Source organism: Gracilinanus agilis, chromosome 1 (assembly GCF_016433145.1).
Source record: "Gracilinanus agilis isolate LMUSP501 chromosome 1, AgileGrace, whole genome shotgun sequence".
In the NCBI taxonomy this organism is placed as follows: domain Eukaryota; kingdom Metazoa; phylum Chordata; class Mammalia; order Didelphimorphia; family Didelphidae; genus Gracilinanus; species Gracilinanus agilis.
Window position 1 is genome coordinate 91883446 of NC_058130.1, and position 20930 is coordinate 91904375.

At 41.0% G+C, this 20930-nt stretch overlaps 1 protein-coding gene across 1 annotated transcript in view; it reads right to left on the reverse strand.

Annotated features, from left to right (window-relative positions):
* Positions 1 to 4901: 4901 nt before the first annotated feature.
* IHO1 (interactor of HORMAD1 1) overlaps positions 4902 to 20930 on the reverse strand; it is a 73692-nt gene continuing 57663 nt past the window's right edge. The window contains exons 8-9 of the mRNA XM_044676821.1: positions 8193 to 8296; positions 4902 to 6183 (exon numbers count right to left, since the gene is read on the reverse strand). Coding sequence (XP_044532756.1) covers positions 5047 to 6183; positions 8193 to 8296 — 1241 coding nt within the window. The 3' untranslated portion in view covers positions 4902 to 5046. The remainder of the gene's footprint in view (positions 6184 to 8192; positions 8297 to 20930) is intronic.

The window sequence follows — 20930 nt, forward strand, 5'->3', positions numbered from 1 at the left end:
TGTGTGTGTGTGTGTGTGTGTGTGTGTGTGTGTGTGTGTGTGAGAGAGAGAGAGAGAGAGAGAGAGAGAGAGAGAGAGAGACGGAGAGAGAGAGACAGAGAGAGAGACAGAGAGAGAGAGAGAGAGAGAGAGAGAGAGAGAGAGAGAGAGAGAGAGAGAGAGATGGTGGTAGCAGAGGTACAGAGGAGACTACAGAGGTACAGAGAGGAAGAAAGAGAGACTAAACAGAGGGAGGAGGAGGGCTACATACCCACAGACATGGACTTAGTTGGGGGGGGATCCCCTTTAAAGAACTATGTAACCTCAGGGATATTTCGACATGATCCAAACACTGACACTCTCAGGAGGAAGCCCAGGTCAGAGCCCCAGCCATTATTAACTTTCAGTGAGAAGGCTTCAAGATTGAATTTGGTGTCTTGGGGGTCAGAGTATCTGGTTCTGGATCATGAGATGCATTTCTAAGGGATAAAATAATCTTCTCCTAAGGCTGAATGCAGCAGCAATTGCCTGGAGAGTGCAGCAGGGTCTGCAGAAGGCTCTGTGTGGTGGCGAAAGCAAGCAGCTGCTCACATAGCAGGCTGCTGATATGAATTATTGATGAATGCTTTTCTGTCCACAGCACTTCTAAGAAGAAAATAATGGAAGCCCACTATCTAGTTCCTTCCATTTTGAAGTATGTGGGAGAACATGACATTTTACTTTTTATCCAAATATTTAACCAAGGGGAAAAACCTTATTTTGTTTCTTAAACCCATTTCACAATGTATCCTGATGCCAGCAGGAGAGGATTCCCTTTTTCACAGAATTGAGAGCAGGAAGGGAAATTCAGAAGCCATTTGGTCCCTCTCATGAAGAGAGGAAGAGACGAGGCTCCCAGACGGGAAGGGACTTGCCTAAGATTGCAAGGGGTAGGGTAGGGATGAAATGAAACATCATACCCAATGCTCTTTCCACTCTCTTGAGCTACCAGAAAGATGGCTGCCCTAATCTCTCTGAGCAAAGGCTGAGCTGGGACTAAAAGCCTTTGAGCTGGGACCCTGAAGGAGAAGTGTTTCCAACCAGCTAATTTTTGAATAAATGACATTTGCGGTGGAGGGAGGACACCTTCCTTTACAAGCTGCTATTTCCTACCTGGGTGATTTTAGACAAGCCACTTGACCTTTCTGACAATCTTCTGCTTCTGAATTCCCTGCCACTAGGATGCATGCTCAATACGCAGCAAACAAGATGCAAATCTCATCCTACTCTGGTTTCAAGGTAGCCCTTCTACCCTCATGAGGGGCATTAGCTCTGTATTTCACAGTGCCATCAAAGGAAATTAGGGGAAATGGATACAAAATGAACATGTGAAAGAATCCCAACAGCAGAGCGGTGCAAGGAGCTATCAGAATCATTAGAAAGCATTAAGGGCAGCTAAGAGGCTTGTTGGATAGAGAGCCAGGCCTGGAGAGGGGAGATCCTGGGTTCAAATTTGACCTCAGACACTTCCTGGTTGTGTGACCAAATGACTTAATTCCAGTTGCTCAGCTCTTTTGCCTTGGAACCAATATTATGATTCCAAGACAGAAGGAAAAGGTTTAAAAAAAAATAATAAAAATGTTAAAGCATTTAGCAACTGTGAAAATTATCTACACAAGCCTGATAAATATCAAATCATGCAACAGTTGGTGGACGGAGGGGACAACAAGAGCCTCTAATTTGTGGACTCGGGAAGATACCACCAATACCTTTCTACCAGAGCCACCCAAAACCCTTCACCAGAATTGTACGTTGAAAAAAACCCAGAACTCTAGGCTGTCACATCCAATTCATAAACAATTAAAATGGAAGATAACCCCCTCTGCATGTTTCTCTCTTTTCAGTGGCCACTGTTCTCCTCGGAAAATACTACAATCTGTTCCTGAAGATGAACCTTGTTACATTTGGCATCAGAACAGCGTCTGAGCTCACAGCATTACAAAAATATTGCAGTTGTCTTTGGTTATTATCAGAGATAAACAGCATCATTTTAATTAGCCCCGCATCATTAGGAGAGGCTTATCTCTCAATTCTACCAAAAAAAAATTTCCAGCTCACTGAACCCTAAATCAATCTATCCTTGGGCTTCGTTACAACAAAATGAAATATTCATGAAGAAGCAAAGGGCTGGATTATTGATGAACAAATGAAGAACGAGGTGCTCTCTTTTGGCATTTGAGAAGATGAATGTCATACAGGCTAATGGCTTTTTCTCAACAGGATCTTTTATTTTAAATTAATCCAATCATTTCTTTCTAAGGCCATCTGAATAACCTACGTCCTTCCTCTGTTCAGACGTCTTCAGGGGCTCCCTGCTGTCCATTGAGCTAAGTTGAAAATCCTCTCTGATGTTCAATGTAAAATGTACCCGAGTCCACCCCGAACAGGGTCCTTGCCTATCCGCCATTATTCTCCTTTTCCAGCCTTCTCTCTGTGCCCCACAAGACTTGGCCTGCTTTCTGCCCCCCTAAAGTATCCCTGGGGCTCTTACTCCTCTGTGCCTCAGCTCACACTGCTCTCCATGCCTGGACTAGCTTGCCTTTTCCTCTGGCTCTACTGAGTTCCTACCCATCCTTTAACGCCATTGGAGCCAAATGGAGGCATCTGCATTGAGCAAAGAATACTTTAAAATGATGTAAAAACTCTTCAGGAAAGAGATTCAGATCTCCACGAGAGCCATAAGGGATTTACTGGTTTCTATGGCCATTTAGAGGGCAGCTAGGTGGTGGTGTGAATAGAATCAGGAATCAGGCAGATTCATGTTCTTGAGTTCACATCCAGCCTTGGACACTTATTAGCTGAATGGCCCTGGGCAAGTCACTTAACCCTATTTGTTTCCATTCTTCATCTGTAAAATAAGCCAGAGAAGGAAATGAAAAATCATTCCAGTATCATTGTCAAAAACTCTGTGGGGTCACAAAGAGTGGGACCTGACTGAAAAGTGACTGACATTGGCCATTTATACTCCTTGACAGAAACTCAAACTGAGGTAATAAAGAAAGGGCTGGGAGCCATGAGATCTAGGTTGGTTCCATCCAAGCATGTGTAATGGAACTTAAGGCTTAGTCCTGCTTGCAACTGAGCAGTTACTCAAGTCAGTGGCACAGGGCTTGGAGCACCATTGGGAACCTACTGATGGATCTAGTACCCTGAGTATTTCAGAAAACTTTATTGCCAATGTAAAGCAAGTACTCCTGTGGATAGGAAGAACCCCTCTGCCTCATTTTACATGTCTATTCTATTTATCTGTGTTTATATCTTCTCCCATTTGTCTGTGAGCCCAATAAGGGCAGATGCTGAATCTTATCTAACCTTTCTATCTCCTACAGGACTTAATATAGTGCACTATTCATAGTAGGAGCTTCATAACTATTTCTTAAATGAATTTTAAATGACTAGATTTTAAACCTCTCAAAAGGCCAATACTGGGCTGGGACAACATAAAATTTCCAATAATACAAAGCCTCTAGTCCACAAGCCTTATGATATGAACTGAGACTAAGAGTCTCTGAGCAGCAATTCTTCCCTCCTGTTCATTGCAAAATCACGAGGGGAAGAGAACAGAAACGAAAAAAAACAGGACAGGTTGCAGTTATGCCCAAAGCCTAGAAAACCAGATCCCTTTCTGGGCCCCTCTTAGGAGTCAGATGACTTTCCAAGAGAAAACAAGTGAAGTCAATACCTGAAGTAGTACTGCTCTTATTCAGGCAAAACTGACAACAGGATATTTCTGTTTCTCAAGTGATGAAAACATTCACTGTTTTCAATAAATACTATTTGGAAGGCAAACAGATCCAGAAACTAAGGGGGAAGTTATAGGAGACACAAGACAGGAATAACCTCTCTAACAGCATAACAGGAAAATATTCATTCAAATCTAAAAGGAAATTTGAAGCTATTTTCCTATACGATATAGTTTTCTAAACTAAATCAATAAGTAAGCTAAAATTCATGAAGGAAATATGGAAATCAAGAACAAATATAGGAGTGTTTTGATTCAAATTTATCATGAGAAGCCTAAATAATTACAAAAAAGGAGATAATATGTATTTAGAGCTGCTTGAATTCTTTAAATGAAATTAAAGGAAGGTAGCCAGGTGTAGCAGAATGAGCAATGGATTTGGTCTCAGAACAACTGAGTTCAAATCCCTGCTTTGCCAATTAGATATTTAACCAGCCTGTCAGTAAAAATAAGATGATCTCTCAGGTCCCTTCCAACTTTAAAATCCTGTGAAAATAAGGAGGGGAGTTTTTTTTTAAAGTTTTGCCTCTTTTATTATTTTTTATTTATCAATACAGTTAATTATGGAATATGAACAGTGGCATTTATATAGAACATGCCAATTTTTATAGTTTTGTCAAAGGATTTAAAATTCCATGTTTTTGAGACAATTAATTTTGCCTTGGCTCCCAACAATTTATATACAGTATATGTTTATATGCTTGATAGTGTATTTGTTGACCAATAAGCAAATTACTTACGGCAATATTAACGACTAACAGGAGAAGAAATAATGAAAAACTGGAATGACAAGCTAAAACCAGAAATACTTCACACAGAAGCCAAAAATTGGAAATGTGCATCCACAGAACAAGTTATGCTTCTAGCTAAGGCCATTTCATACTAATTAAACCCTCAATAATAAAACTGACATTCCCTCTGAAAACAATGATATGTAAACTAAATCATCATTGTAATAATGAGGATAAAGGACATATTGGTTCAGTCTTTAGTTTACATTTTGTTTCTAAGGTATTCTTAGCCATATCAAAGACAAAGTTCTGATTCAACTTTTTGGATACTAATCAATATAAGTCAGAATAAAAAGGCTGATCTATAGATCTGGCTTCAAAGTGAATTTCTTTTGGGCATATGTATTCCAGAGTTTTCTTCTGACCCCAAGATAAGGCTCAGAATGATGCATTTCACCTCTCTATCCCAGCTAGAAAAAGAGAGTAATTAGCACAGCCACCTCCGCAGGATGGTCAGGAAGAAGTGGTGGTTGTTTCAGGAGACCCAAAGAACGATTAGGCTCCATCGTTATCATCACTGCTATCAAAAACAATGGCATAAAATGTGTTTTCCTCAGCTTCCACGGCATTAGAGCTCTCCGAGTTGTCAGAATTGATATTACTGAACCAGCTCATGTGTTTATCACCGTCAGTACTGTTTGGAAAGGGAGAAGAAGTCTCCTGAGAAGAGTAATCGTTGAGGAAGAAGTTATTTGCTGCTTTGTGGGGGCTATCTGCCCTTTCTGCCTTCTCTGCCTTTCTTCTTACTTTCACTACAGGCTGTACAGTCTTATGGGGACACAGAAGTGGCAAGGGTTGCCTAGGATTCTCCTCTTGACCCAGAAACACATTTCGTTGCTCAGGGGCTGCAGCCTGGGGACCCCCTATTCTTGAGCTAAACGTAAAGGTATTTCTTAAAAGTCCTGAACTCTTCCTTTTTATAAATGTGCCTCTTGGAATTTTCCTGGGTTTTTTCCTCTTTCCTCTTTTTCTTACATCCACACTCATGCCTTTCTGTTCTAGCATTTTCTTTTGATCATGCATGTTACTACAAAATGAAGCTGTTGGCTGACACTCCTGCAGGACACATGTGGGCTTGGCCTTAGTGATCAAGTCTTTTACAGTCATTGATGAAAACTGAGATGTTTCTTGACCTATTAAGTCCCTTTTGCAACGATCCCTATTAATCTTGCTACTGGAGTCCCAGCTTTCAGACCACCTCTTAGCAGGGACCTGTGGTTCTAAATCAGTCTGCACAGCTTCATCCTTTCCATTCTGATTTTCCTTGTCAAGAGGTCTGTGAGTTTCATCCTCAGCTTCCTGTTTTTCTGCACTACATTTTTCACTTTGGTGTGATGATGTTAGGGGATTCAGGTGAGGAAGAAGCATGACAGTTTCACTGATATCTGATGATTTGGAGTTTGATTTCCCCTTCCTGATGAGATTGGAGGTCTTAAGTAGAGCTGAAACAGTCTGGGAACTTCCATCATTCACATAGCAGGGTAGCTGAGCTTCTAAATCAAGTGACTGCATTTTGGGGAAGTTGAGCTGATCCAACTGGTCACACAGCCTCTGGTGCTGTTTACTCTGTTCAGCTGCTAGGACTTCAAGATTCTTCAGACTGGATTTCATATCTAAAAATTCTGCCTCTCTCTGGGGAAAGGCAGTCAAGAAAAATAATTAGACAATGAGCATCAAAAATATGTGACAGACACGCACATAGACAGCAAGAGAAACAAGATAATTCCACAAAAGGAAAGAAAGCTTCGGAAGCAAACATCCAAACCCCACAAGAATCAAGAATAAACGTCTCATTCTAAAGAGATTTAGAATAAAGAGAAATAGAAAACATTTCTTCTAGAAAGTAATGTCCTGATGATGTTTTTATAATCCAGCTCACTAAAGGGCCAGAGTTCCATGTGAGAGGGTCCAGAGCAGTGATGGTGAACCTTTTAGAGATGGAGTGCTGTGCTGTCCCTACTCCCCCCGCCCAGAGACCAAGTGCTTCCCTCCCACCTCACGTCCCCCTTACTCCAGACAGGAGAGGGAGAAAGTGCTCCCATTGGGCTGCTGGGTGGAGGGATGAAGTGAGGAATGTCCTCAGCGAGTGTAGAGAGAGTGTACTCTGCTCCCCTTCAGTTCTGCTGCCTGTGAGCCCCCTACCTTACCTCCTGGGCACTCTCATTGGGCTGCTGGGATGGGAAAAAATATTTTCAGGCAAGGTGGAGAGGGGGAGGAGAGCAGCTCAGCTGGAGTCCTTCTGCCTTTCTAGTAAGGAATTCTAGGGGGGTGGGGGAAAGGGTGGTCAAGTTCCCATAGAGAGTACACTGTGTGCCATCTTTGGCACCTGTGTCATAGGTTTGCCATCACTGGTCTAGGGTAGGGTCCAAGGCCCAAGGCAGAGGATCCTCAACTTCATGGCAATACAGGACACTTCTAATGTGATAAGTGGATTAAGTCTACACTGCCCATCTTTAGATTTAATCACCAAAGATGAGAGCACCTCTAATTCTGGGAGGTCCGTAACCCACGTGTGCTAGAGTGGGTGACGAATCAGAATCAATTGAATGTCCCCTAGGCAGTACTATGAGAATCGTCTATTGTGATTGGACATGCAAATTAGGAGGGAGACACAGGAAGTGACGCATAAGTGACCCCTTTAAAAGGAGAAGGTCCTCAGTAAGCTGAAAGCTTCCAGTGAAGAGGGCGGCTGATGAAGGAGCTCTTCTAGTCTGTGAAGGAGTGTTGAGACCTTGGTGAGACTACTTTAAATATCTTCTTTTGAATTCCACATGGTAAGTTTAAAGACTGAATCTTCCTGAACTTCTCTTAAGAAATTTCTTTTAGTAGATTATGTGAATGAAGTTTTCCTCCATTATCCTCCGGGCCTCTGGCCCTGTAACTCTCAGCTAAGGGTTAAGATCTACCTGGATTAATTAGAGGATCGCAGTAAATTACCTACTGGGTTAGATTCTTATTTCCTTATTTCCTCTCTCTCTCTTCTTAATTGTAAATAAACTTCCATAAAAGTCAATTTTGAGTTGAGATTATTCTTAATTGAGGATTGACAATAGTTCAATCCTCTGGCAGCCATCTTTGAACCATCTTTCAACCATATTGAAACCCAAACCCCTTTTTCTCCCTTACACCAGCAATGTGAGATTCAGACAAAAGAGGAGTAAATCCTGGAGTTAGATCAGTTTAAAGACATTTGTTACTTCATAAGTGACTTTAAAAAACAACAACTTACCTTCTGTCTTAGAATCAATACCGTGTATTGGTTCCAAGGCAGAAGAGTGGTAAGGGCTAGGCAATGGGGTTAAATGACTTGCCCAGGGTCACATAGCTAGAAGTGTCTGAGGCTAGATTTGAACCCAGACCTCCAATCTCTAGGCCTAGCTCTCTATCCACTGAGCCACCTACTAGCCTTTTCATAAGCTACTTGAGGGCAGGGATGGTGTCACTCTTCCTCTTCAGCTGGGAATCTAGTAAACAATTCACCAATGTTTGGTTGGATGGACCTGAATGTGGAATTCTGCCTTTCCAGTTGTGCTCTCCTTATAAGATTTCTCATAGTAATATTGAGATACCCAAAGGAATTTATGGAAAACCCAGAGCAATGGGGGGTGGGGCAGGGGGAAGGGACTGAGATCTCTACTTACAGTTTCAAGTAGTCTCTCCAGCTCCAGGGTTCTCTGCTCCATTCTGCTTCTGTCTCGTAAAGCATCTAATATTAAGTCGAAGTGAGCTTGGGCACTCTCTTGCACTAAAAAAGGAATTTAATGAACACTACCCTTATTTTCCCTGGAGATACTAAAGACAGTTTGGTTCACAATTCAATAAGAATTCTACTTAAAACTTCCTAACAGGATGTCCTACTTTGACCAGATGGAGCAAAAGCATAAGAATTAGAACTTAAAAGACCAAAATAATAATAATAATTTAAGCCCCTCAGTTTATGAAGAAAGAGAAAAAAATCCTGAAGGAGAAGTGACTTGTCCACGGTCATTTGGGTAGGATGTGGCAGAGGCAAGATTTGAAACCAGAACAATTACACATAATAAAAATTTTCAACAAACATTTTCTGGAGTTATAAGATCCAAATTGTTTCCCTTCCTTTCTTTCCTTCCTGCTCCTGGAGATGATAAACAATTTGATCTGTGTTATACATGTATTATCATGTAAAGCATACTTCCATATTGTTGTACATTAGTGTTGTAAGGAATACTTATATAAAACCAAAATCCCAAAATAAAAAAAAATTGTGAAAAATGGTATGCTTTCATTTGCATCAGACTCCAACAGTTCTCCCTCTGGAGGTGAATAGCGTTCTTTGTCATTATAAGGATAAAAAATGATAAAGGCTGTTATAATAATATAAATTAGTATTTTAATTAAAGCCATGCTGATAGATAAAGTTATTAGACCACGCACTTGTAAGAATTCAAAATTGCCGCCCTCACCATTATTGTCTCCTGTCTCCTCCCGAGTCTGCTGGCCAAGAGGCTACTCCCTCCTAACCCAGGAGATTTAAACTGTTCTGTGTGGAGACGTAGGTGTTCCCACGCCCAAAGAACCGGAAACAGAAACCCGTTGGACCACGGGAAATGTAGTTTGACAATTTCCCCGTGTCCATAGAAAATATATATGCTTTTAGATAGCATCTCCCAAATTTCACTTTTACATCATAAGTCCCTCAGAATTGTCCTGGATCTCTGTATTGCTGAGAGTAGCCAAGGCTTTCACAGTTGATCACAATATTGGTGTTACTGTGTACAATGTTTTTCTGGTTCTGCTTATTTCACTCTGCATCAATTCATGTAGGTCTTCTCAGTTCTTTCTGAAATCATTCAGTTCATTATTTCTTACAGCACAATAGTATTCCATCACCATCATATACCACAATTTGTTCAGCCATTCCCCATCTGGTGGGCATCCCTTCAATTCCCAATTTGTTGCCATCACAAAAAGAGCTACCATAAATATTTTTCTGTACACACAAGTCCTTCCCCCTTTCAGAACTTTCTATACACTGTAAGAGGGAAAACTTAGATTATATATATATATATATATATGTATATATATATATATATATATGGTGTGGTTGCCAGGACTCAATAATTCAGATTGATTCCATAATTAAAATAGACCCAAGTCAGGATGGGTTTTATGGTAGTTTATTTACAATTTGGGAAGGTAGAAGGTAGGGAAATAGAGAGAGGGAGAGGCTGGCCCAGACTGGCAGAGGCCCGGACCGAGAGAGGGTTAAAGGGCTAATTAAACTAGGCTATTGGTCACAAGGCCTAAGCAATTAGAGAGACAAAGAAGCCTTATTGAGGTAAAGGCTCTAGAAATGCCAAGGTAAGCGAAAGGGAGCCAGCCTAACTTACCCACATGACAATTCAGAGGGGAAGCTGCCTGAGGTCTCAACAGAGATCCTTCAGCACCAAGTTCAAAGCTCGAACTGCCTCAACAGGAAGTTTACCATCATATTTGAAAGACAGCAGCTTTCATCACTTCTTGGAGGTCCACCTCTAATTCAAGTGGACAAATGGCAGCCCCAACACTGTTTTGGACTGCCCAAAGGGCAGTCCCTTGTTCTTGATTTGTTACTTATTGTCATGTGTGGGTAACTCATCTGCCCTCCCCAAAACTCTAGCCACCAGAGATAATGTCATCCCCACCTCCCTTAGTGTCTCTAGTTTAAAATCTTAAGGGAGAGGCTAAAGCTTGGTGGGGCCAGCTAGAATTAAGCTGCCCTCTTGCCCAAAGAGGAAAGCACATGGTTTTAGCAGTTTTAACTTCAGGGGGAAGGAGAAAAGGCTCCTTCAGACTTTTAATATTGAACTTTTGAAACTGAAAAGAGTTTCAGCTACACCTAGTTGCCCCTTCCAAACTTAGCCTCTGAAAGAAACTCCCAACTGCCTCGGGCTAGAGCCTTTGTCTTACCCTCCTATACCTTATCTCTAGAACTCAGCCTCCAGCTACAGGCTTTGTTTTCTGCCAGCCAGGAATAAAGGAAATTATAATCTAAAACAATAGAATCCAGGCCCAACCCTTAAAAAGGAAAAACCTACCCATTAGCAGCATCTACTGACAAAAGGTAAAGCTACAGGCAACTTATCAATTCACTAAGACGAAAATTAACAACTTAGTGAATACCCGGGTCCAAACTTTAAATCACATGATCAAACTTGTAGGAGTGACTCTTTTTTGCTGGTCAATAATCCCACAGAATGTATTACAAGGGATATATCTTGCACTATATTTGGGTGTGATGGTAATACTTATAGAGGGAGTGGTTTATCTTTACTTCTCCCAGAAAAATTTACAAGAGAAGCAAAATGCCGCTTCTAATATAGAACACCTTAGGGCACCACACGCTTGGCTTAATTATAACTCGAGATTGGACAATATGGAGGAGAGTATAGAGCAACTGATGGCTTCTGTAAAAATCCTTGCAAAGTATTTAAAAAGGAGAAAACATAAAATGAGGTAATTCCAACATAAGAGAGACTTATTTCTTCATACTTCCTCAGACTCCAACACTGCTCCTGCCACACCCTCCACTCAACCCATTGCTCCCAATACTGCCACACCCCCTACTACTCAGCCCACCCCACCAACAATCCCTGCCACTGCTTTAGCTCCTAACCCCTCCTCCCTTGCCACTAATCACCAGGCAGGGAGCTTAGAGGAAGGAATGCAAGATGATGCAGCATAAAGCCTATTTCCCTTATGGGAAGTACCCACTTTCAATAAAGAAGGGGTCTTGGTGCCTATAAGGCACTATACAAACTTCAGCCTGCAAGATTTAGCTAGATTCAAAGAAAATATGCCTAGTTTTGAAAAAGAACCATTCTTAGTTTTAAGAAAATTGGAGAATATATTCCGAACTTATGAACCCAGTTGGCAGGATGTGGAAAATATATTAGATGAGTTTCTGACAGTTGGTGAGAAAGATAGAATCATTTCTCAGACCAATCACAAGAAAGGTAAAGGAGGACCTAAATGGCCCCTCCAGGATCCAAACTGGGACTACAATTCTGTCCCAGAATACAAAAAATTGCCCAAAGGCAGAGAAGCATTATTATTGGTCATGAAAGCTTGTGCTGATACACCTGACAGTTGGTCAAAATTTGAGGAAACCAAACAATATACCAATGAAACTCCCTCCCATTTTATGGACAGGTTAATTGAGGTAAGAGAAGTATATATGGACCTTGATTTAACCATAGAATGTGATGTAAGACATGTATGGAGGCAATTCATTAAGAATTCCTGCAAAGTAGTCAAAGGCTATTTTAAAACTAACTACCCAACCTGGAAATCTATGAGTCTTGAGGAATTGAGGAAAGTAGCGTCTTATGTTATTAAGGGCCATGCACAAAGAGCTGAGGAAGACACTGACTCAATGGATACTTTAAAAGCAGAAATTAGAATGCTAAAGGAAAAAATGAAAAATAAAGGAGAGATTATAGCCCCTTTCCAAGAATCTAACTATCAATCCATTATTTGCCAATTCTGTATGAAGAAGGGCCATATAATGATAAACTGTAGGAATTTCTTAAGAGTAATTGGAAATAATACCCAGTTGAAAGATAACTATAGGAATAACAACAGGAATAATAATAATAATAACAATAACAATAACAATAATAATAATAATAATGATTCCAGGAATAGCAACTTTAGGAGTGATAGAAATGCTAGAAATAAATCTCTGGAAGATGATAACTCATACCAAATGACCCCACAACAGTATATCTTAAGTGGAACTTGCCCCCAAACTACTCAGGGTGCTAATGCCCCTCAGGGGGGGCCCATGGAGCCCAAGCATCTTTATGAAGGTGTGAGGGGGGAAGGGCCTTGCAATAAAAAAGGGAAACCTTTGACTTTCCAGACCCTGATGTTTTAATGCCAATTATCCCCATACATTCTCCCCCAAATAGTAAGGAACCCCATGTAACCCTAAAAGTGGGAAATTCATATTACAATTGTTTGCTGGACACTGGGGCTTCAAGATCAGTACTGGTGAGCAAACCAGATGAAAACTGTAATTCTATTGGCTCTCTAAACATAGTAGGGGTATCAGGAACACCTCAAAAGGTCCCAAAACTTTCTCCACACATGGTAAGCTTAGGACCCCTAATTGTGGAACACTCCTTTCTTTTAATGCCTGGATCCCCCGCAAATTTGCTGGGAAGAGATCTATTATGTAAACTTAAAGCCACAATAATTTGCAATCCAGATGGTTCTATTTCCTTAGAATTGTCGGAGGACTCTTTAAACTTGCTCCCTGTACTTCTCTCAGAGAGTCAGGAAATAAAAGAGACTCCCACCTTTGAAATCCCAGATGATATCCTGGAGTCTCTCTAGGCCACATCTTCTACTGATGTGGGCCTACTTAAATCAGCTGTTCCTGTTCAGATTAGAACAAGAGGAGGGCCAGCTCCCTCCATCCTCAGTACCCCTTATCAAAAGAAGCTATTGAGGGAATCACCCCAGTAATAAATTCATTAATTGAGCAAGGAATAATAATCCCATGCAAATCAGAATATAATACACCTGTTTTACCTGTAAAGAAACAAAAATTAGGCCCAGATGGAAAACCTCAATATCGATTTGTTCAAGATTTAAGGGCTATAAACAATCATGTCATAAAGAGACATCCTGTGGTTTCAAACCCAAACACAATTATTTCCTCTATTCCCAGTACAACCACTTACTTTACAGTGGTGGACCTGTGTTCAGCCTTTTTCTTGATTCCTATTCATAAGGATTCCAGACATGTATTTGCCTTTACCTGGAATAATTCTTTAATGGACCTGGTGTCACCTACCACAAGGGTACTCAGAAAGCTCCTCCCTCTTTGCACAGATTTTGAGCCAAGATACAGATAATATAACATTTAAAAACAGTAAGTTAATTAAATATGTGGATGATTTGCTCTTGGCTTCACCAGATGCCGAAACATGTCAAGAAGATAGTAAACATCTTCTTTTAGAATTACATAAAAGAGGCCATAAGATATCAAAAGGAAAAGTTCAGTGGTATCTTCCCAAAGTGGAATATTTAGGGTTCACTTTAACTGCTGGTGCCCGTTACATTTCTCCTAAGTGCATTGAAAATATTCAAAAATTGAGTGATCCTACTAAAAAACACTTAAGAGCAATCTTAGGAGCAACAGGTTTTTTGTAGTCAATGGCTCCTTAATGGATAACTGCAAACTGCTTAAATCACTTTTAATTGCGCCTTAATTCAAAGGCCTGTTATAAGTTTATTTTTCCTTACATTTTTGCGCATTTTACATTTCATTCACAAGTTAATTTTTCTTCTTTATTTGAATTTTATTCTTTTTTTTTTCTTTTGCCAGTTGATTTCATACAATCCCTTAGCTGACCTGAGATACCCTCTTCAGGGGAATAATGTGTTATTTAAACTTTTCCTCAGGGGGGTGTGTGTTAAGTTTTTATAATCATAATGTCTATATTAAAATCCATAATTTAAAAAAAATTTAACTTTTTTAGGAGTAATCTCAGAGGGGTAATGTATAATTCTCAGAAGGAAATGTATGTTTTATAATCTATAATGTAAAGTTTGAATTCTTTTGAGAGTAATTTCAGGATAAGGATTTTGCATCTCCCCAGAATCCAGACAACAAACTTGTTTGGTGAAGACACCATGAGGATGCCTGAAGAGCCTTCACTGGATCATGAAGATCCAAATTTGAACTTAGGTGTGCAGATGATTTGAACTATGGGGAGTTGAATGAGTTGAATGCATTTGTTTTTGAATGTACACTCTTATGCCAATAGGGGACTGCCTCAAATTGGCTTTTTGTCAATGTGGCTAGTTTTTACTTTTTGTCAATATGGCTAGCTTTTATCCTCTTTTCTTTTATCCCCAAATTTTCTGTAATATAGAAGTTGACTATGGTTTAAGATCCACTGAAAAAGACCAGTCTTTTACACCAGATCTCAGGGGGGTAATGTGTTATTTAGAATTTCTGGGGTTCCATTTTTGAGGTATTAAGCCTCAAGATATGTAGATATATGACAACTTCCTGTGGACATGTGAGGGACTTTGAAACTACATTTCCCATGGTCCAATGGGTTTCCTGTTTTGGATGACGTCTTCAAGGTAAAGCCCGGCTTTAAATATTGGGAAGTCGGGCTTGACTTCCTCTCTTTTGCTATGCAGACAAGATGAGGGAAGGTAGGGAACGTAATGGCTGAGGGAGGAATTTGAAATTTTTACAGGTGCGTGGATGATTTTATTCTACCAACATGGGCCTAAATAAAATATTAGTTTTCCTCATAATATCAGCCTTTATCATTTTTAATCATTACAACACTGAATCCCTAGGCTTCTATACTTTTTTTCACATTGTTCCCTATCCCTAGAATGAATGCCCTCTCCCTCCTCATTTTTGCCAACTGAATTTCCAGCAAGTCCCCTGATCTCCTCTTATGAATAACTTCCCACCTCAGACTTCTCCCATGTGGTAACATTGCATATTATAGCTATATCTGTTGGTGTCTCACTATCTATGAGACCAGGGACCTTGTTTCATATTTCCCTAGTGCCTGAGCACAGTGGTTTGAACATGGAGGGCATTTAACAAATGTTTTTCTGACTCCAGTCAAAATGTGGTACTCTTTATGGGCTGAAATATGGCATCTTCCACTTTTTTTTTTTTTGACCACGAGCAAGCTACTTAATCTGAGCCTTGTTTTTCTTATCTGTAAAATGGGGATAATATCTGGAGTACTCATTTTCATAGGGTTGTTGGGAAGATCAAATGAGACAGTGCAAATGTAAAAAAAGCATTTTGGAAATCTAAAAGCACTCTACTGAAGGCAGCCTTCAGCTACATCAGGCTGAGTTCCAAGGAGGAGGCTTTTAGAATAAAGGAAGGGTCAGCACTCATATCCTAAGGGAGTCTCAGATTGCTGAAGTATGACTTTTCCTTTCTCCTCAGAGAGCCTGTATTCCTGAGCATAGCAGAGAGAAGATCCCTTTGGGCCAAATCATAGGCAAGAGTGAGAATACCAGCTATGCCCAGATACCCGCCCTCCTAGCAAAGTGATGGCATCCAGACACCAAGCTTCTCCATACCCAGCCCTGTCTATATAGGCCAGAAATGTTCTTTGTTCTGGTGGGAGCCTGGAGATAAGGAGGTGAGGACAAGAGCACACATCCCTACACATAGGGCTAGCAGTCTCCCAGTCATTTCTCTTTGGCCCTGACACAAGCCATGATTTATTTATCAATCTGCTTCTAAAGCAAGAGATGGGTGAGAATTTATTTTCCTTCACTTAGTAGACCTGAGACATCCAGGGTAAGCTTTCACAGTAGAGATCTCACCATTTGTTTTGAGACATATAACTCAGGCTGAGCTTATACTCTATTTCTGTTTGGGGTGAAGGAATATGGTTCAATTGCCAGCTCCTACCCTATCTTTCTAGGAAGGTCTATATAGCTACTGAAAACCCCAGGAGTTATAGAATGTCAGAATTAGATGTGATGTGAGACATCACATTGTCCAAAATCCCCTCATTTTGCCAGGGGAGGAAGGTAAAGCCTATGGTTACCCAGATAATTCATGGCAGCATCAGGTTTAGACATAAAAAATTCGAAACTTAAATATCTAAGTCTAAAGATGACAGCATGGAATGGATAAAAAACCCAACTAGATTTTTAAGTCAGAGAATCTAAGGGAAAATCGTAGCTCTGCTGCTGACTCCCTGGGTGACTTTGAATAAGCCACATCCCCCTCCCTGGGCCTCACTCACCTCATCTGTAAATGAGGGGGTTGGACTAGATGGTTGCTAATATTCTTCTACCTCTAAGACCTATGATGCCAACTCCTAAATCCAATTCTTCTTTCTCTCATCCTACTGAAGGCTTTCTTTCAAAGTAGGAAAAGAAAAAAGTCAGTATCGAGTGAGACTGCTTTAATCTTCCATTCCCTCCCTCCCACCTCCCAGGGGAGAAGTGGAACTGCTCGCTTATGGCCCAGGGACTAATTGTGCAGGCAGATAATAGGCTGGGTCACTGCTTTTAAAATGAGTTGCATGGCTGGCTCAGTCAGATTAGCTTAAGAATTGGGTTAGATGCGAAACCTGCACAGAATCTTAAATGATGCACCTGAACAGAATGTTTGATTAAAGCGAGGCCCATCATTGGCTGTGTATCATTAAAACCTATGGAGTTTGATTCAGTGACAGTCAAGGTGTGTGGCAGCCACCCATTCCAGCTGAGAACTGTCATCCAAATCCCCCATTCTAATACAAGGCTCTTAGTCTCCTCTTCTGTCATCAGAGCCCCAGGGAAGCTGTGAGCAGCATAACCTGCAATTTACAATAAATGCTGGTTCTCCCACTACCCATTACCACTATTACCAAGCAACCTCCCATTTCCCTTCTCTGCCCCTCCCAACTCTCTCTACAGTTCTGGGAATCACAACATTTTAGAGCTGGAAGATATCTTCGACATCATTTCTTTTGGTACAACCCACTCATTTTATAAAGCGGCAAACTGAAGCCCAGGGAAGTCAACTTCTTCAAGGCCATAAAAAGTGGAAGAAGACAGCAAAGGAACTAAGGCTCATAGGGCAAGAACCAAATGGATATTGTCCTTCCTACTTTATTTTCATTGATCCACAGTCTTATAGAATGTCAGAGCTTAGAAGGGATCTTAGAGACTAGTACTTTAAAAATTCAAGCAAAGGCCACCTGACTGGGGCCTCAGGCACCAAAAACACCAGAGCCTTGACACCAACCACAATGTCCCTAAGTGATTTCATTTTTCTCCATCATGGGCAGAAACTATTAAACTGGTTCCACCTTTGAATTTAGTGGAATTGTCTAAGAGGCCCCAGCCAATACTTCTTCCAGGCCTATGACTTGAGGATCCATACCACCTCCACTGCTAGTCACAGGATCAAAAAGGATTCTATAGTGATCCTATGGAAGCTGGGAAAGAACCTTCAAACATCTAGTCTAACCCCTTCATTTTACAGTGAAGAAAGGGAAGACCAGAAAGATTAAGGGATTAGATTACCCAAAGGAATAAGTGCAAAGGTAGGATTTGGACTCCAAATCTATTGCTTAGGACCTCTCTAAGGGGTTCAGAGTTGCTTTCTCCTGTTGGGAGGAACAAATGAGATAATATATTCAGTGCATTTTGCAAACCTTAAAATGTTCTATAAGTGTCAACTATCATTATCTCTTTCTACCCTCTTATCCCAATTCCACTCAATTTTGTCATTTCCCCGGCCCTGTCCCTAAGTAGTGTGATATTGGAAATTTGGGAGTCCTTGAACTAATTTTGAGGTCCCTGATCTAAACTTCCTGTGGACATTTAGGACTCTTCAAACTACATTTCCCAAGAGCCAACTGGCTTCCTTTCTTGCATAATCACGTGAATAGGAAGCTTAATAATATAGACAGAAGGATAAATAGTGAGAGGTTGGACTGGCACTTCCTCTTTGGTGATTTGGAGCTGAATAGGATGGGGAAGGGAGGTAGCAGGACACAGGTCTTTTAAAATGACTCAGCATGGCATGTAGCTTCATTTTTCTAATGGCTACCAATAAATCTTTTAAAACCATAATATTTTTAAATCTATCCCTTTATGTCCATTTTATTTCTTACAGTATTACTGACAGCTTCATCCTCTGCTATAGGAAATACAATAAAAGTAGTACTAAGGCCCCTGGGGCTCTCAAGCACAAGTAACATTGACTCCCATCCTGATCTGATGTCCCTTCTTCCTTCATATCTGGGAGAACAGATGCTTTTGCCTTCACAGGAACCCTGAGCATCAGAGATCCAGCAAAATGTATATTTTTCCTATGCCAAGATGAGCAAAGACCTCCTTTTCTCCCAATTTCTGTGTTTCAGGATACCTAAATGCTTGATGATGGTCCTGTGCCCTTGCTGATACTTCTTCATTTCCCTCCATTTCAGCTCTAGTATTACCAAGTATCTCACCTGCTCTTTCTCCCTTCACTTTGGCCTTTGGAACCTCTATTATTAAATTTCTTTTGTCAGAACTTTCCCTTCCATTACTCAGGGAAACCAGAAGATACAGCATTCCTGACCATCATCTCTAGTATGGAGTACCTTCTCTTATAGCCCTGACACACTTGTCTTCAGTACCATGCCCCACCCCCAATACACTGGGTCTAGAGTTGTACATGCACTCTCCCTGACACACATCTTTAGTACTGTGCATAACCCCCCCCCACACACACACACACACGGTTTGGAGGAGAACACACTCTTCCTGCCTTCTCATGGTCACTTCCAGACCCTCCCTTTGCTACCACGATTCAGCCCTTCTATTCTTTTTAGGATTGTTTCATCTGTCTGAATCAACTATTCACAACCCTATTGTGAAACTCTACCTAATCTCCCAGATCACTCTGTTTCTCCTCCTCACACCAGAGGACTTCGACATACATAATGACATCCCTCCACATCCTCCAGCTCCATCAATCTCTTTAAGACCATGCCCTTTATCTCCATTCAGGGACTGTCATGCTCCTAATCTCACCAGCATTGGTAACTTTTACCTCCATGACACAGAACTCTCTGAAATTTCTCTCTCCCATCACAATCTACTCCCATCTCTCCCTCTTGTCTCAATCTGCCTGCATCTCTTCTGTATCCTGCAACTTCCAGTCTCTAACTTCTCCATGCTCTGTCCTTACCTTCCTTGCTTTGAAGACCAGATCCAGTAATTAAACAATTGAACTATATACCCTGTTCTGTACCTTCCTTCCTTGCCTTATCATTGTGCTTGGCAAACTCTCACCCTAGGTTACCCCCACCAACTGCACTGTCCACAACAACTTGTGTGTGGGAGGAAGTTATGTACTGGTACTTAATAGATACTTGATTGACTAATGCTTATTGGGTCTACAACAAATGTATGCTTTACAATCCCAACTTGCTGCTGCCCAGAAGTATTTTAATTCTTCTGATTGACTCGATGTGGTACTCCCCTCATGGTTTGTTGCAAATCTCTTTTCTTCTCAAGCTCCCTAAATCATCTGTTACCCCTTTTTCAGAGGAGAACTTTGAGAAAACTGAAGCTATCCTTTTCTCTTTCAGTCTATATCTCAAAAACATACTCTATTATCCATTCTTTCTTTTGCTCCTCAAGTCTCAAAGAAAGAAATAGCCCTTCCCTTTTGTCAGTGTCAACCCTTTTATTTGTGCCCTTCAGTCTCCTATGGGAGTGTTCCCTTTTCTATCATTCCCTCTTTGTTAAGCTCATTTTCAATCTCTCCTTATCTATTGGATCCTTTCCTGAATTTTGCAAACATGTCCAAGTGTACCCCATCATTAAAAAATTTTTCATCTGATTTTATCCTTTCCTCAAGTGCTTATCCTGTATCTCTCCTTCCTTCCACAGACGAACACAGAGAAAAGCCATTTATGTTCCTTTTCCTTTCACTTCTTTTCTTCTCCCAGAACTTCTCCACCTCTTATATTCTGGCTTTCAACCCTACCACATGGCTGAAACTTGACTCTCTCCAAGGTGATCTCAGTTGCTGCATCTGGGATCTCTCTTTAGTTTTCTTCCTTCTTGAGTTCTCTGCTTGGGTACTACATTCAATATTCGCATTACAATTAAGGAAAACTCCCTGAGGAAAAGTATCAAGGGGACCTGCAGTCCTGATATGAAATATCAGGAAGCAAGCTTTCTGCCTTCTTGAGGCATGTACTTGACTGCAACAGGGATGCCTGAGATGCATCACAAGCAATGATCCACTATCTTGTGAAAATGGAATTAGCTCACCCTTATTCATACTTTAGACTTTAGCCTCCAAGAATATGTTACCCCATCCAACTTAGAATTAAGTGGTGAGGGGGAGGTCTATGACCCACATGTGCTAGTAAGTGACAAATCAAAAACGACTGACTGTCCCCTGGGTAGTCCGAAACAAGTTGAGGCTGCCATTTGTCCTCGTAGTAATGGAGGTGGACACGGGAAGTGTCGAAAAGAACTATCTTTTAAATATGATGGTAACCTCCTGTGAGGGGGATATGGCCCTTTGAACTTGGATTTGAAGGAGCTCGGGTTGAGATCTCAGACTGCTTCCCTTTGAATTGTCACATGGGTAATTTAAGGCTGACTCCCTTTTTCTTGGTGTTTCTGGAGGCACTAGCCTCTCCGAAGAGGCCTCTTGTCTTAGAGGAGGCCTCATGGCTAGAAGCCTTGTTTAACCTCTGTGCCCCCATTGCTAGGACCTCTGAAGCCCTGCCTGGTTCAGGCCTTCGGACCAGGCCAGAGTAACTTTCTTTCTCTCTCTCTCTCTCTCTCTCTCTCTCTCTCTCTCTCTCTCTCTCTCTCTCTCTCTCTCTCTCTCTCTCTCTCTCTCT